The sequence below is a fragment of the Puma concolor genome, chromosome C1 (assembly GCF_028749965.1).
Source record: "Puma concolor isolate L17-30 chromosome C1, mPumCon1.1.hap2, whole genome shotgun sequence".
Classification (NCBI taxonomy): Eukaryota; Metazoa; Chordata; class Mammalia; order Carnivora; family Felidae; genus Puma; species Puma concolor.
In genome coordinates, this window is record NC_141674.1 from 184,330,321 (window position 1) to 184,344,587 (window position 14,267).

General features: G+C 40.3%; 1 protein-coding gene and 1 non-coding gene across 9 annotated transcripts in view; one reads left to right on the top strand and one right to left on the bottom strand.

The window, feature by feature from the left end:
* The window catches only part of CCDC150 (coiled-coil domain containing 150), a 100,251-nt gene that overhangs the window by 81,386 nt on the left and 4,598 nt on the right, over positions 1–14,267 (top strand). For all 8 annotated transcript variants that reach the window (XR_015255412.1, XM_086719197.1, XM_086719193.1 and 5 more), the window contains 4 exons: positions 2,505–2,598; positions 3,390–3,559; positions 4,723–4,849; positions 13,918–14,112. Coding sequence is in view for 7 of the 8 variants with exons in the window: in XM_086719197.1 (XP_086575323.1) it covers positions 2,505–2,598; positions 3,390–3,559; positions 4,723–4,849; positions 13,918–14,112 (586 nt within the window). In the remaining variant the exon portion in view is untranslated. The remainder of the gene's footprint in view (positions 1–2,504; positions 2,599–3,389; positions 3,560–4,722; positions 4,850–13,917; positions 14,113–14,267) is intronic.
* Positions 11,584–11,654, bottom strand: LOC112849146 (small nucleolar RNA SNORD56). The gene has a single exon (XR_003222574.1). It is a non-coding gene; the product is annotated as a small nucleolar RNA SNORD56 (small nucleolar RNA).

The following is a 14,267-nucleotide window of genomic DNA, read 5'->3' on the forward strand; positions in this document are numbered from 1 at the left end:
CTGCTCCATTATAGTAAGGAGTGGCATGCAGTCAAGAAACAAAGTCACTTCATTTTTTAAGTTTATTTATTAATGTTTGTTTATTTATTTTGAGACAGCAAAAGCATGTGAGTAGAGGCGGGGGGGTGCAGAAAGAGAGAGAGAGAGAGAGAGAGAGAGAGAGAGAGAGAATCCCAAGCAGGCTCTGTGCTGTCAGTGCAGAGCCCGACGTGGGGCTCAAACCCATGAACTGTGAGATCATGACCTGAGCTAAATTCAAGAGTCAGATGCTTAACTGAGCCACCCAGGCACCGCGAGAAACAAAGTCACTTTAAAATAAAGATCTAGCCCCTGTTTGGGGAAACATCTTAGGAATTTGACTGGAAAGCAAGGGATTTTGGTGAATGCACTAACCTCTGCCTCTAGACTTCCCAACCTGCTCTTCCCTGTAGATCCTGTACCTGAGCTGCGGCCTCCAGTGGGGTTCCCAGCCTGTAGCCCAGCCATCCCTGCTGCAGACTGCCTGTCCCCACAGCCCACACCCCTCTGTCCTGGCCATTTCTTCCGCCTAATGGGGTTTTGTGCTATTCGATGTTCTTTGTAAACCCAAGTTCTTATTTGTATAGTCTTTATTCAAGGGGAAATTTTTGTTTGAAATCAAGGACCTCCCTTCAGTCCTGAACAGGTTTTTCCTCCAATTCCAACCCAAAGGTTTACATATTTCCCTCTCCCTGTTTTACTACTCACTAAATGTATGAATCTGACAGTTCACCCCCTTTACTCTGTTGCTCTCTAAAAGTCCTCTGTTTTAGCTTGACATTTCAGAAGTAGTGAAATGTAGACCTATTCAGTAAAACATGGTATTATAAAAAAAATAAAGATCTAGAAAATTAGGGAGTATCTGGAAGTAGAAATAAACATGACTTTCAAAAATTCAAAATTCCCATATTTTGTAATGATGTAAAGGAGTATGTATTCTAGAAATTCATGTGCTATATTACTGCTACCCTTTAAACCTGTCCTTGGGTCTGCAGACTAGTAATTATCTAGATAATTGAAGCTCCATGCCTAGTTGAGTTTGAATTATCTATTTATTAGTATCCTATTTAAAGATTAATATTTTTAGATGAATCATTCTGAGACCTACTTCTAGCCATGTTTTAGAAGTAAACTCCCGGGCGCCTGGGTTGCTCAGTCGGTTAAGCAGCTGACTTCGGCTCAGGTCATGATCTCGCAGTCCGTGGGTTCAAGCCCCGCGTCGGGCTCTGTGCTGACAGCTCAGAGCCTGGAGCCTGTTTCAGATTCTGTGTCTCCCTCTCTCTCTGACCCTCCCCCGTTCATGCTCTCTCTCTGTCTCAAAAATAAATAAACGTTTGGGGCGCCTGGGTGGCGCAGTCGGTTAAGCGTCTGACTTCCGCCAGGTCACGATCTCGCGGTCCATGAGTTCGAGCCCCGCGTCAGGCTCTGGGCTGATGGCCCGGAGCCTGGAGCCTGTTTCCGATTCTGTGTCTCCCTCTCTCTCTGCCCCTCCCCCGTTCATGCTCTGTCTCTCTCTGTCCCAAAAATAAAAATAAAAAACGTTGAAAAAAAAAAATTAAAAATAAATAAATAAATAAATAAACGTTAAAAAATTTTTTTTAAAAAAAGAAGTAAACTCCTTCTTTGAAAGTTTCAAGTTGCATAAAAGTTTCCCCTTGAGGTTAATGAGCAAATGGTTTCAGTTTAACGGGTCCTCTGAAATATATTGTGATGGGTGTATTAGTGCTTATTGTCTCTCTGCTATGGGAGAACAAGTGCCAGTTTTATATTCTCCATTGTGCTTATCTTTGTTTTTTGCATATTATAAACGTGTATTGCCTCTGAACATAAAAAAGTCAAGGGGATGGTACTGCAAATTGTTCACCATTCACAATAAGATTCTGGGTAGCTATTGTATTTAGAAGCAAAATCTCAACAGCAGGCCCATCCATCTAGAAGCAATATATTTTTGTACTGGTGATATATGTATATAGTATAAAATTACCAGCTCATAAGTTAGTCATTGACAAGTATTGATAGCTAATGTATCAATCCAAATTGAATCATAGATGGGACAAAAAAAATTTTTTTTGATGTTTATTTTTAAGAGAGAGAGAGAGAGACAGCATGAGCGGGGGTGGGGCAGAGAGAGAGGGAGACACAAAATCGCAAGCAGGCTCCAGGCTCTGAGCTGTCAGCACAGAGCCCGACATGGAGCTCAAAATCACAAACCACAAGACCATGACCTGAACGGAAGTCAGACGTTCAACTGACTGAGCCACCCAGGCGTAGATGGGACAACTTTTTAATCCTTCGAGTCTTAGTTTCTTAACCTGAAGCTGAGGCTACTAATTGTCACCTGCCAACTCTAAGATATTCTGAGCATCTGTAGTTTATGACATATGCTATTTGAGCTTCTTGGAAGAAGAGTGCCCTGTAGCTCCCAGTGGTATCCTTCCTAGATGGTTCTTTTCTGTAGTCACTCTTTCTGTGTCTCCCATTTTCAGGGCTCTAAATCAACAGAGGGTGCAGAAGCTGGAGGCAGAAGTGGACCAGTGGCAGGCGAGAATGCTTGTTGTGGATGCCCAGCACAACAGTGAGGTAAAGGCCATTATTATAGATGAGAATATTGATATTTTTGGTTTTATTGGGACATTGCTCTTTTAGGAAAATGGGGTAAGTAATCAGGTAAATCTCTTTTTCATTCAAGTCTGAGTTATGTTTACAAATGGGAAGTGGGCCTGTAACCTTACAGTGAGTCATTTATTGGCAAACCAGGACCACAATTATGCCTAATTCTCTCTCTGATATAGTTTACTTCTTTTTACTTATTAATGCATAAATGATTGCAGAAGTTAAAGGCTTAGGGAATAATTTGTAATTTAAGTCAGAAGTAGCTGGAGTGACCCCACTATTAATAAGGAGACACACTTACATGTGTGTGCTCATGGATATATGCACACATGAATTTATAAGTATATATGCACATATATTAAAAAGTCTTTGATATTTCGTATAAATAAGCTTTTTCTGGAAGGACATACAAGGAATAATTTCCAGTTCTTCTCTCTTTAGGTAGTGACACCAGAAGTTATAAGATTGGAAAGGGGAATTTACTTTAAAATTTTTAAAATAAATAAGTTGGTTCCATTTTTCAAAGCTCATAGTAATCAGCAGAGCTTGCTTTTCCCATTGCTTTGTAAGAGTCTCCTAAGCAGTGTCTGCAGTAAATTCTCACATCTATATCCCAGGCATCTGGAATCTTTAGTTCTGGTTCTATCCAGTTATTGTCTCAATGGCATTTGATAAAAAAGTGTAAGGAGTATATAGTGTTACCGACTTCTTGAATCTATCTGTGACAGTAGAATTAAAGAGCGTCTTCTCTCTTTCAGATGGAGCCTCTACAGAAAGCTCTAGATGTAGCTAGAGAAGACAACAGGAAACTGGCTATGAGCCTGGAGCAAGCTCTCCAGACAAATAATCATCTACAAACAAAGCTTGATCATGTGCAGGAGAAATTGGAAAACAAAGAACTTGAGCGACAAAATTTGGAAACCTTCAAGTAAGGGCAGTAGCGTCACAGTGAAATTAGGGAAGAGCCTCTGGGAGAGTTACGTCCGGCTCACTTACCTAAACTGGTTAGGGGAGCCTGGGTGGCTCAGCTGGTTGGGCGTCCAACTTCAGCTCAGGTCATGATCTCAAAGTTCGTGAGTTGGAGCCCCGAGTTGGGCTCTGTGCTGACAGCTCAGAGCCTGGAGCCTGCTTCAGATTCTGTGTCTCCCTCTCTCTCTGCCCCTCCCCACTCATGCTCTGTCTCTCTGTCTTAAAAATAAATAAAAACATTAAAAAAAAATTTTTTTAAAAAATGCTCATCTTCTGCGTGGAACTAGTACTCCAGCAGAACTGTGTTAGGAACCAGGCATCCTGAGCAGCAGCAGCCGCCAGCAGGCTGGGGAATGCTCATGTGAATCTCCTTTTCAGCTCTCCCTTCATCTGGTGTCAAGCTGCTGCTCCACATGAAGGTAAAGCCAACATTTAAAGAATGTTGTATGTTTCTGCCAAGCCTTTTCTATCAAAAGCTAATGTGTCCGTTAGAAGCATGATTTGGAAAAGGAATAGCCTCAGCCTGGATGGGAAGAACCCATGGAGGAGTGGGATGACTCCACCCAGGCAGATCTTTAACCATTGTTTTCCTTTTGGGCCTAAGATTAGGTCAAATGCATCAAGTTCAAGTCAGGCCACCAGAGTTTTTTGTAAACTGCACCTTGGTAAATAGGATTTAGATATAAATAACGTTCCATGGAAACTTTTACCCAAGGGAAATGCAGTGTGCACGTAGACCTTTATGCCTTTCAGGTCATGAACATACGGATATGAGGAAGGTATAAGCTAAAGCAGAGAACGCATTTTTTCCTGTCCATGAGCTGTGCAAATTTTATCTAGTGAAATATTGCTGGCTCAAGACTGGTTGCTGGTTAAAACAAGAGTGTGTGTTTCACTCTTGGTTGGTTTTCTTGATGTTGAAAGACTTCTTGGCTTTTAATGCTACAGGTAAATGCTTTTCTTCCCTTTGTGTTAATGGGCTCCAGACCAGTGAGTTTCACCTGGTGCCTGATGTGCTTCTCATGTGTAAATCATACTTTCTGGACAGCTGCCCATGATCGTCCAGGCCTTCCTTACCTGCTAAGATGATTTCTAAGAGTGACTTATCTTTTTTTTAAACAGAGAACGGATGACTGAGGAATCCAAAGTGGAAGCAGAAATGCATGCTGAACGCATAGAAGCCCTAAGAAAGCAGTTTCAAACTGAGAGAGAAACGGCAAAGAAGGCAGCGCAACGGGAGATGACTGAGGTATGCAGTCGAGTGACAAAAAGGTTTCTAGATGTGAATCTTTTAAGAGGAGAACCAGTCGCAGGATTTCCAAGAATGGCTGCAGCTGTTCTTTGGCCCTTTTCATTCCTCTTTGACCAATAAGCCCAAAGTGATCAAACCATCTCTGTGCTCTTTGTAAATCGAAACACAGAAAGTTTCTGATAGACAGTTCTCTGCCCAGCGAAGGAATGTCTCAATGACAGCTTTTGCATTGGACAGTGATAACTGAGGGCTAGAGGAAGGAAGTGGCCATTGGGAGACATCCAATCATCTTGTCCCCTCAGTTCGCTTCACCAGCACCCATCACTCATCTACCTTCTCCTGAGAGGCATGTATGGTCCATGCTCTGGTGCGTGCTACATGACCTTTATTTCATTATGATCTCCTCTTTACAAAAGGAGACAAATAGTGTAAACAGCTGAGGACTTCTGTTGAGTAACTAGAGGCTAGGTACAATCTTGAAGGAATTCAAAGCAAGGGAAAGTTGGGGATAGAAGAAGAGAAATGAAAGTACACAATTGAGACAGAACCAGCAGGGCTGGGACACCCAGTATAAGGGGATGACCAAAGCTTAGAGAAATGAACAGGATGTGTGACCGAATGAATAGGATTTCTCTCTTGATCAGAGCAGACTTTGGGAAGTGTCTAAGAAAGAGTGGTCAGCTGAGATGGTACCAGCTGACCTTGACTGTCAGAATGGTAGAGGTGAACTTTCCAGTCAAAGTGGAGCCCCGTGAGTTTCTGAGAAAGGGATAGTGCACTGTAAGCACAATTTTAGGAAGGTTAGTCTGGTGGTAGTGGAGAATAGGCAAGAATGAAGGAGAAACAGGAGATAGGAAGACTCGAAACCAGAACAGTTATTTTGGGCTTTAGAAGACTAGGGCCAAGCAACATGGCTCAGGTGAAAATAGAAAACAAATCGAAAGGCAATTTTAATAGAAAAATCATTAAACAGACACTAAATGTTGTATCATCAACAAAGGAGAAGGAAGAATTGCAAATTACAAAACACTATGTAAATATTAAAAAGTTAGAAAGAGGGGCGCCTGGGTGGCTCAGTTGGTTAAGCGTCCAACTTTAGTTCAGGTCATAATCTCACAGTTTGTGGGTTCAAACCCCGCGTCAGGCTCTGTGCTGAGAGCTCAGAGCCTGGAGCCTGCTTCAGATTCTGTGTCTCCTCTTTCTGCCCCTCCCCTGCTCACATTCTGTCTCCATCTCTTTCTCAAAAAATGAGTATTTTTTTTAAAAAGTGTTTTAAAGGTTAGAAACAAAATTCTGTGGGAAACAAAAATGTGCCCTGAAATTAAAGGCACCTTTAATCAGAGATAGTTGTCAGAATACCTATAAAATGTAGATCCTTTTAACAAGGATCACTGGAGATTGTGACCTTGTGAGGAGACCAAGGGCAGAGTGAGTGTGTGATATCAGGGGTAGGCTCAAGGCATACCACTTAAGAGTCCCAGTTCTGCCTCTTACTAACAATGTGTACATTTACTGTCTGCAATAATTCCTGAGTCTATTTCCTCAGTCATAAAATGGAAATCATCATAACTACTTTTTGTTTTTAAGTTGGAAAATATATGTAAAGTCATTGTCACAGTGCCCAAACATATTAAATACAAAGTAAGTGATAGTTGTTAGGGCTTACCCAGTTTTGACAAAGCTATGATTAAAATAATGGCAGAATAGCTAACAAGAAGTTAGTTGAGTAGTAATAAAAGACCAGCACTGTGTCATGAAGTTAGTATCAGAAACAATGAGTTTGTGTAGAAAGAAAAGATACAAACAACTTTGCACGTTAAACACTATCACCCATTCAGAATACTGTGTTCTTATCTTCTCCCTTCTCTGCTGCCACCTTTTCCTAAAAATCAAGCAGCACTAAGGGCACTGGAGGAGGAAGGGAGCTCTGTAAAATGATTTAAGTAATGTTAAAAGGTAAACTGAGGCATATTTAACATTTTAAGAGTTTGAGCAAAACTCAATTCGAATCAGGTAGTGTCCAATCTAGCAGATAAAAAGGAGCTTCAAGGAGCTGTACAAAATGAGAGGCTTTCATTCATGGAAGGGAACAGGAACAACTTACATTAGGTATAAAAGCAGGTTGGTTACTGCAAAGTACTTTCCTCTAGGGGATGGCAGGTCTTATACAGGCAGATGACCTAACTGGTACTGATCAAACAATTCCTGATGGACTGGTTTAAGAGTCCATTTCTGGAATCGCTGAAGCATTAAGTCTCAGTTTGGTGACAGAGAGCTGACTCCATTTTGGGCCTGTTTTTTTTGTTTTTGTTTTTGTTTTTGTTTTTTAACAATTTCCCCTCCCCTTTTTAAAGTTTATTTATTTATTTTGAGAGAAAGGGAGAGAGAGAATCGCAAGCAGGCTCTGTACTGTCAGCGTAGAGCCCGATGTGAAGCTCAATCTCACGAACCGTGAGATCATGACCTGACCCAAAACAAAGAGACACTTAACCGACTCAGGCACCCTGACAATTCCCCCTTTTGATCAGACTCTCAGCCTGAGAGAGGTCATTAAAGTTTAAGGCATTATCTACTCCCAGCTACTACTCGGGAGTTCTTGAAGTTTTTTTGCTGAATTTCTGTGTGGTATTCATAGGTCATGCTTTTTGTTGATATTCTTCGTGGCATTCACAGGCCATGACATTTTAGATTCACATTTTTTAAGTCCGTCATTCTCTTCATTTCTGTTCTGACGTTCTAGTCTTAGATCATTTGCTTGGTGGTTAGCAACTGTGAACATGTGTTTCAAGGTTTTGAGAGAATACAGCACACTTAGGGAGACCACTGAGTTTATTATAAGCATGATAATTCCCAACATCTAGAGTGTCCTTTGGAGCCTTGGTCCCCAAGACCCAAATCAATCAGACAGTCAAATAAGTGAAGGATTCTGTTGAAGGAGTCCCTTTCTCAAGCCAACTAGCTTAGCTTGTTCAGCGATCTTACATAGGCGAGTCCCAGCCTCCCCAGAAGTGTCCGTCTGAGTACAGCATGTGGTGTTGTACACAGAACAAACACCTCTGTGTTCAACTAAAAGCTGATAGGGCTGTCCTGTTATCCAGAACAACTTCAGACAGTCTAGTGGTTTTTGTTGGGCAGCTGTTACTTTATCAGTAGATTCCGCAGTACCTTCAAGAGTTAAGGAGAGGTTTCTGATGGTATTCCCATTTGTACTTACTCCTAGCCAAGACAGTAGGGATCTGCCAAAGGAAGTGAATTTTGGATCATGAGCGCCTCCTGTAAGTCCTGATTTCAGTCCATGGCTCAGGATTAGAAAGGCGACAGCCATGAAAGCCAGTAAAATTCACGAGTCTGTAGACCACAGACTGTGCCCTTGCCTATGTCCGTTTCTTTATACAGAGCTTGGATACAAGATTCCCCTGGTTTGGAGTTTTTAGCCAGAGGCAGAGAAATTGACCCCTAGGAGTAGGGAGTATGATACAATGGAGAGGGAGCAGTTTGGTACAGAGAAACAAGCATTGGAAGTCAGGGAGAAATGTGTGATGGGCAGAGCTATAGAATTACCAGCATCATGGCAAATCCACCAGTTGTTTGGAGGTTACATTACCCCCTTTGCAATGGCATCATCTTTGCAGGCCAGAGCAAGGCAAAACATGGGCAAAACAATCATAAAGACCTTCAGGATATAAGAATTAGGATAATGATTGTCAGAGCAGCAAGAATAGAAAGAAACAAATAATTTTTGATCTGACGTCTTGGGAGGAAGCAGTCTACCTCAATGTCAGCTACTTGTCAGTTTGATTTTGAGGCCTCTGCAATGTCTTTACATAGGACCACATGTCAGCTGGGCCTTCTTCAGTTGTAAAATATGCACCCAAGGTTTGATACCTACTGATATCTACTGATACCTACTACGGCAGGGATGTCAGTGGTCAAGAGTACCTAGTAGGCTCCTTCCCAGAAATCTCCCTTTTGCAAAAGTATCAGAGTATAACAGTAGCTGTCTATAAATGATAAAAAAAAAAAACCTTAATATGCTCATGTTTAAAGATCTGATGAGAGTTCATTATAATAGGATTGACAAGGAAATTTGGTTATATCCATGATATACAACATTTGAAGATAAAAACTGAAATTATGACTCAAAAGGATATATCAGATTTTTAGGAATTTCCTATGTTTTCTAGAACACATATTAATAACACACATTGTACGAATATTATGTAAGGTTTATCATCACTTGACAATGCTTCCCATGTAATTTAGCATACCAAATAAGCCTGATTAGTTTAACATTTTTCTCTTACAAGGTGAGACACAAATCCTTTGAGATTTTCCAAGGACTATCTGGGAAATCTGCAAGTTGCTTTGAGATCAGAAAGACCCCATTTAGAATTTGATTTGGGGAAGTTGTCAAAACATTTGAACATGTGACTAAATAAGATCACAAATTATTACGAAGTATTAGTTAAACTGATAATGGAAAATTTTAAAGGCAAATACAGAAGGTTACATGGTTGTGAACAAAACTTAGCTCTTAACATTGACAAGACTAGGTTTTCTTAAGTAATCACAGACTTAATAAAAGACCATGTGAAGCACGGTAAATTATTGTGCTCAGTTGCAAAATCTTTATCTTTCAGGTAGATTACCCAAAAGGTTAAAAAAACACTTTCATAAAATCTTATCAAGAACAGACCAATAGTCCAAGGAAACTTTGTCTTTACAATGAAGAAAAAAACCAAATTCTAATTTTGCACCAAATTCATTCCTTAGAAACTTGAATAAACCAGTTCTAACTTAGCCACCTTGATCCCACAGAAAATTCCTTTCTTAAGATTCCTTTTCCACAAATCTTCAATTTTTTCTTTTATCCATTCAGATTTTGTTTTGTGTCTTTTCCTCTTTCTCATTCTAGAACAGTCCATCATTTACTTACTACTTTTCATACACAGTTGTTTCCTTTCACCCTTGTTATTTCAAAGTAATTATAATTACATATATTGATTAGAATTCTTAACCCTTACAATCCTCATATCTAGTAAAACCTAGGAAGTAAGCAGTTGTGGAGTGTGTTACACTAACATTCTGTGGGTTGGCCAGTCTGTAAATCCATTAATTTCTAGAAGCCTATTCTTCTTCATAGTAAACTTCTAATGTAGCACAAAACAGCTTTACTAACAGACCCAAATACCTTTAGTTCCTCTGTGAAAGGAAGCCAAAAGTGGATAAACCTGTGTTTAGTTATGTTTTGGTATTTTATCTTACTTGGAATTAATCTAGATATTCAGTGAGTACCCATCATTTCATTTATTTTAGTGTGATTTAAAAGTTTTCAAAAAGATTTTGGAAACTTATCCTCCATTTAACAATTACATTTAGATTACTCATGAAAATTTTATGAGACATGAAATCATCTAACCATGATCTTAAATTATCTTTCTTGCCGACAAATTCTGTGACAGACATAGATAAGCTTCTTTGACTTTTAGTAAACCTGGGTAAAATGGAAGTATTACAGCTAATGTTGATAATTCTTAAGACATGGATGTTTTAATTAAAAGGTAGCTTCAGGGGCACCTGGGTGGTTTAGTCGATTAAGCATCCAACTTCAGTTTAGGTCTTAATCTCACAGTTGGTGAGTCCAAGCCCCGCATTGTGCTGTCTGCTGTCAGCACAGAGCCTGCTTCAGATCCTTTGTCCCCTTCTCTCTCTGCCCCTCCCCTGCTCATGCACTCTCTCTCACAAAAAAAAAAAAAAAAATTAAAGAAGGAAAAAGGTAGCTTAAGTTCATTGTTTGATTTGTTGATGATTATCCTAGATCATGTGAACTTGAAAATCATATGGGTTAGATTTTCTATTTCTTAGAGAACACTGAATACGTATAAATACTTGTTTGTCTTTAAACCAATTAAATAGAGCTCTTTACAAAGTCATTTTGGCAATACCATTCAAAGGTAGGAAAAAAGTCTCTAATATGTATAAAAGACATACAAACAGGTCTTACAGGTTTCATTTTATAATTTTAGTCTTGAGACAGGTACAATACAAAACTCACTAGTTGATAAAAGAACAGTTAGATCCAAATTGTGTTCTTGGCAAATGGAATAAAATTAAGGTTATTTGTTCAGATGGCTAAAGCTTTTAACTAATATTTTTAAAGGTGACAAGATTTTCATGGGCCTAGTTTTCCAAATATCTTTTCTCCCTACCCCCCACTCATACGAATGGTCTTCGTTCATGGAGAAGACCAAGTAGAACACTTTTATCTCAAAAGGCACAGAAAAAGGGAACAAAAGTCCCCTTGGTGGAACTTGTATTCTAAGTCCAGATCTTTTACACTATCTGCAAACATTAGATGAATAGAGAGGTTTGGGGATCAGTAAAAAGAACAAGAGGGCTTTGAATTGTTTTTAGAGCTGAATTTCTGTTCTTGTACACTTGATTTATAAGACAAGTACAGTTTTTAATTTCTCAAAGAATTGGGTTGCAACCTTTAATTCGTGGGCTGGCCCACTCACCCAACTACATTATCTTTATTTGCTTCTTTACACCAGGGAGAAGATCTTCAACTAAGGTGGAAGTCAAAAGATTCTTAGGTTCTAGATTCAGAGCTGTGTGTCTGGAATGTCTAGTAAATCCTTCCCCAGAGGCTTTACAATGTTTCTCTTTCTCTCTGGGTACATAGTTTCATCTTAGCTCAGGGGAGAAAACTTTTTTTTTTCCCCTCATCTTCACTCAGACCCAAAGGATCAACAAGCAGGAGGTGAACTGCTGTTGACCAGTAATAGTGTCATCATTGCAGAGAGGAGAAAGGAATTTTTAAAAGTCTGTCAGGCTCGGGGCGCCTGGGTGGCGCAGTTGGTTAAGCGTCCGACTTCAGCCGGGTCACGATCTCGCGGTCCGTGAGTTCGAGCCCCGCGTCGGGCTCTGGGCTGATGGCTCGGAGCCTGGAGCCTGTTTCCGATTCTGTGTCTCCCTCTCTCTCTGCCCCTCCCCCGTTCATGCTCTGTCTCTCTCTGTCCCAAAAATAAAAAATAAACGTTGAAAAAAAAAAAAATTTTAAAAGTCTGTCAGGCTCTGGATATGGCCATCTTCTGACCATAGAACTCCTTTAAATTCTTTCAGATATCTTGCCAAGTTTCAGCCAGGACAAACAGTAAATATTCCTAGCAGTATTAAACCCTTGAATATAAGAGAGATCCCCAAAGAGCACAAAAGATACTACCCTCCCAAGATCAGAGCCACTCCCAAAGTAACCAAAAGAAAGAGAATTGTGTTGGGGGTCAGTAGGTCCCTAGCCATGAATGGGATGGCACCCCTATTTCTATCCAGCCTCTGACCCGATGGTTGCCTTGCCAGGTTCTCAGGACATAAAGCAAGATAAACAAGAAGGCAGTAGCTGTCCCTGGGTGAGAAAGGATCAACAACCAGTGGGTACCCAAAAGCAGATTCACAAGATACAATTCAAAGATTAATTCTTACAGCTGTTTTTTGCCTATCAATCTGAATTTGGAAAGGAAAGGACAGTGTGAATTTTTTTACTTTCTTCTCTCAGCCAGACATCACAGACATCTGAGAAAGCTGACTTTGCTGAGAATTCTCACTCTTTGTTAGCTTCTGCTAGTTGTCCCAGATCCCATCTGGAGGCTCGTGTTCCAGCATATCTCATTCTAGTCCCCAGAAACCACAGAGAAAGGAAAATAATTTTTCTTTTCCCTTTATGAGTGCTTGGCTTTGCTTTTCTAGAGCACCTTCTCTAGAGCACCTCGTACATGGATAAGCATATTTAGGTTAAAAGTTCTCCACTATAGCCATTGTAATTCAAAAATATCTGTTCAGCCTTAAAAGTTTTATTCACCTGAGACCTCACACTGGAGCGACCCAGTCCAGAAAATGGAAGGCTTAACGTCTGAAAGCTGCTAACTCGAAAGCTGCAGAGCCAGGATCCAAGAGAGATGTAACCTGTGGCCTCCAAGGCAGTGATGGAGCGGGGAGCTCAGTGGGCACTTACACCAGGCAGCTCACTGCTCCTGGGGACCAGTGCTGTCCTTCAGTTTAACAGTTCTGGAATCAGAAAAGTTTTAATATGCCTTAGTTTATCTTTTAAGAGTTTATTAGAATGCAAATTTGTTCGAATGGGGCATCATCTAGTCTAGCAGATCAAGAGCTCTAAGGAGGTGTACAAAATGAAAGCCTTTTTATAGCAAAAGGGAGCAAGAACAAGTTCTACTAGACCAAAACTTGAGTTGGTTATTGCAATTTCTTTCCTTTTAGGGGATGACAGGATCAGGCAGATTACCAAACTACTGCTGATCAGGTAATTCCTGATGGACTTGTTTAAGAGTTCATTTCTGGGAAAGCCAAAACCGTAATTCAGTCTCAGTTTGGGACTGAGCATAAGGGACTCCATTTGAAATTGTTGTCTGGTTTTTAACAGTAAGCACTATGCTGTTTTTCCACTAGACAATTTTATTAAAATCTTTAAAAACTAAAAGCAGTATTCTAAAAATATATGCAGTGGTAGTAACTGGCAAGTATTTATAGAAATTACCATATAATTTTCAGTTGCCCAGACATGAGGTCACAAGTGACAGGAAAGAAAAGTTTAATGATCACTGAGAAATTACCATATGCCAGGCTCTGCTTTCTTTCTCTACTTTGTCTTATTTAACTAGGAACCCTATGAAATAGGTTATGTGCATACTTTGCCAATGATGAACCTGAGGCTTAGGGAAGTCGGTTATCCAAAATTACTTGGCTAGTAAGTGCTAAAGCTGGGATTTGAACTGGGGTTGGACTCCAAAGTCATGCTCTTGAAAAGAGAATGACGAACATTACATACATTCTGTTCTTTAGTGTTAATAGTTATGAAAACAAAAGATGAAAACCACTTAGTGTGTTGCTCCACAGGTCTTCTTAATCAAACGTCATTATTATTGCCTCACTTTCCCTTCTTGTTAAAAGAAAGTTCCAAAGAGAAGGAACTAAGTATGGGGACAGACCTACTTACAAGCTTCTCTTAATGAAAGGTAAAAATGGTTGAATTTTCCCTTTGTGTTCCACAGCTGAAGAAAGCCCTTGACGAAGCCAACTTCAGATCAGTGGAAGTAACCCGGACCAACCGAGAGCTGCGGCAGAAACTCACAGAGCTAGAGAAGATCCTGAACACTAGCAAGGAGAAAATAAAGAATCAAAAGGCCCAAATTAAGCTCCACTTGTCGACTAAGGCGAATAATACTCAGAATGTAGAGAGGATGAAGGTTGTATGAAAAATGCTAAGTCTCCCTTACTCCCTGTTATCTGATGAGGATCCATGCAGGCTGTGGGGTCTGGCGAAGATAGTTCCAGAGTACTAACAGCAGCATGTGTGCTCCGGGAATTACAGCCACACCTGGGAAGTGGGCAGATTGCAGGG